At 65.2% G+C, this 2,419-nt stretch overlaps 1 protein-coding gene across 2 annotated transcripts in view; it reads left to right on the forward strand.

Annotated features, from left to right (window-relative positions):
* Window positions 1-1,763: 1,763 nt before the first annotated feature.
* The window catches only part of PTMA (prothymosin, alpha), a 4,126-nt gene continuing 3,470 nt past the window's right edge, over window positions 1,764-2,419 (forward strand). The window contains exon 1 of one of the 2 annotated variants that reach the window (XM_015561870.1): window positions 1,764-2,015. In XM_015561870.1, the coding sequence (XP_015417356.1) occupies window positions 1,971-2,015 (45 nt within the window). In that variant the 5' untranslated portion in view covers window positions 1,764-1,970. The remainder of the gene's footprint in view (window positions 2,016-2,419) is intronic. The other variant, XM_006760418.2, reaches the window with a different exon arrangement.

The following is a 2,419-nucleotide window of genomic DNA, read 5'->3' on the forward strand; positions in this document are numbered from 1 at the left end:
CAGGCCTCTTCCCGGCCAGGTCGCGGAGTCGGAGCCCGTGGGGCTGCCGGGAGAGTGCGCGGCCAGCTCAGTAAATGGGTTTCGCGGTGGACATGGCGCCAGCTGGCCCCTGACCTAGGGAAACCGAGAGGGGAGACTCAGTCTCTCCTCTGCACCAGGCTTACAGTCCTGCAGGATTTGGCATCCGTCCCTCCTCTACGATCCCAGACTCCGGGTTTTCTCCATTCCCAAGTCGGCGGCCCCGAGAGACAGACAGTGGGACCCGCCAATGGAAGGACGCAAAGCGTCAACTTTGTGTTCGCCCGCCACTCTCAGCCAATGTGCGCTCGTCCCTCCGGAGTCCCGCCTTCCGTGTCGGGCGCCCCCTTCTGGCAGCGCAGGGATGAACCCTGTCTGTCGCCATGTTGTGTGTGGCTGAGGTATTTTTCTGGAACATACTTGCACCTCTTCTAACCTTTCCTCCCACACAGCTGGTTTCTTAATTCGACAGCCAAGTGAGGTGGCGATAAAGAGGATGCAGCCTACGGTTTTTCGATCCTCTGCAAGGGTTGGGTCGACACGTCACGCTGCGCTCGCGGAGCCCAACGCCATTTTGAGTGTGGCGGCTTGATGGTTCCCTTCTCCGGGCTCCGCGTGGTCCCCGACAGGGCGCCCCAAACTTCAAGGAGCCCCCCCAAGGATTAACCCAACTGACCTAGGGATGATTATTGCCCCCTTATACTCCCTCGCAGCCCATGTGTCCCTCGCAGCCCCTTAAGTGGGAGGGGAGACGGGGAGACTAGATGGCCGGGCTCTGGAGGGAAGCTCCCTGAGGCTGTCGCGACGGCACTGACCGTCGGGGCAGGCGCTATCCAGACCCTGGAGACCACGCCCGGGGGCTGCCCAGCTCGAGGTAGTAGCCCGCATCGGTCCTCCAGGCCCTTCGATGTCTGAAACACCGAGTGTGTGTGCTTGGCATGGCGCCCGCTCGTCGGCTGTTTTAGGGGGTGCATGCAGGGGCAAGTGGTGGGTAAAGGTGGTGACATCCCCAAAGACTCGGAGCCCCCGGGACTGGGCAGAGGGGGTGAACAAAGTGAGAGGGTCGTGCGGGCAGCCCAGGTGCGCGGGTCTTGGCCTCGCAGCCCTCAACGCTTGTCTGGGACCTACGCCCCCTTGCACTGGGGCAATTCTTGGTCGAAGGTGCCCAGGCGTGTGGGGCAAGGATCTCTGCGGGCACTGCGCAGGCACCGCCCGGGGTGAGCGCAGCCCAGCACCCGGTCTTCCCCTCCCCCTCGCTGGCAGCCGTCGTACGCGCCTCCCCCTCCTTCCGCGGGGCTCGCAGCCCTCAACGCTTGTCTGGGACCTACGCCCCCTTGCACTGGGGCAATTCTTGGTCGAAGGTGCCCAGGCGTGTGGGGCAAGGATCTCTGCGGGCACTGCGCAGGCACCGCCCGGGGTGAGCGCAGCCCAGCACCCGGTCTTCCCCTCCCCCTCGCTGGCAGCCGTCGTACGCGCCTCCCCCTCCTTCCGCGGGGGGGGGACTGAGGTCGCGCGCGCGAGCCCTTCCCCCGCGGCTTCGGCGCCGCTGAGACCGGGCAAACTCAGTCTCTGAATGACAGAGCGGCCGGCGACTGCGCAGCGCGGGACGCACCAAGGCACTGCCGCTTTAAGCACGCTTGCCCATTGTTCAGATTGGAGCCAATGAACGAGCGCCCGCTCCCTGCGCCCAACCAATAGCATTTGGGTAAGGGAGGCCGGGCGCCGCCCACTAATCTATATTAAAGGTTCTGGCGCCGCGTGAGTTCCCCACTGGCTGCTCTGAAAAGCCATCTTTGCATTGTTCCTGTGGCTCCCTCTCCGCTCGCTGCAACCACCTCCGCCGCGCGCCTCCTCCACCGCCGCGGACTCCGGCAGCTTCTTCGCCAGAGTCCTCCAACTCTCGCTTTTTAAAAAAAAAAATCCGCTGCATAGGATCACCGGCGTGCCCCACCATGTCAGACACGGCCGTCGACACCAGCTCCGAGATCACCACCAAGGTGAGCTGGACGCCGCCCGCCCCTTCGGGGTCCGCGCGCTGTTGTCGCCGGAGCGGTGTTTGGCGCGCGGCGGTTGGGCTTTCCCGAACCCGCTGTTGCGCTCTCCCGCGGAGAGCTCGGCCTAGGCCCGCAAGGCAGCCCACTCTTTGTGTGTGCGGGGGAGGGGGCGGGAAGTGCTGCGGGCAGACGTGATGCCGGTCCTGGAGTGGGCCGGGCACCCTCGGAGCCTCGGGGAGGGCGGGAGCGGAGGCTGAGGGGCTGCAGGAAAGACTGCTCCTCGGCTCTGGAAACTTGCTCGACTCTCCTGAGCGGTGGCGGGAGGAGAGGGGCCCGGCAGAGGGGGTCGTCGGCCCGGCGGGCGCACGGAAATAACTTTGAAACTCCACAGTGCGTTTGGAATCGGA

The sequence above is a fragment of the Myotis davidii genome, unplaced genomic scaffold (genome assembly GCF_000327345.1).
Source record: "Myotis davidii unplaced genomic scaffold, ASM32734v1 scaffold370, whole genome shotgun sequence".
NCBI lineage: Eukaryota > Metazoa > Chordata > Mammalia > Chiroptera > Vespertilionidae > Myotis > Myotis davidii.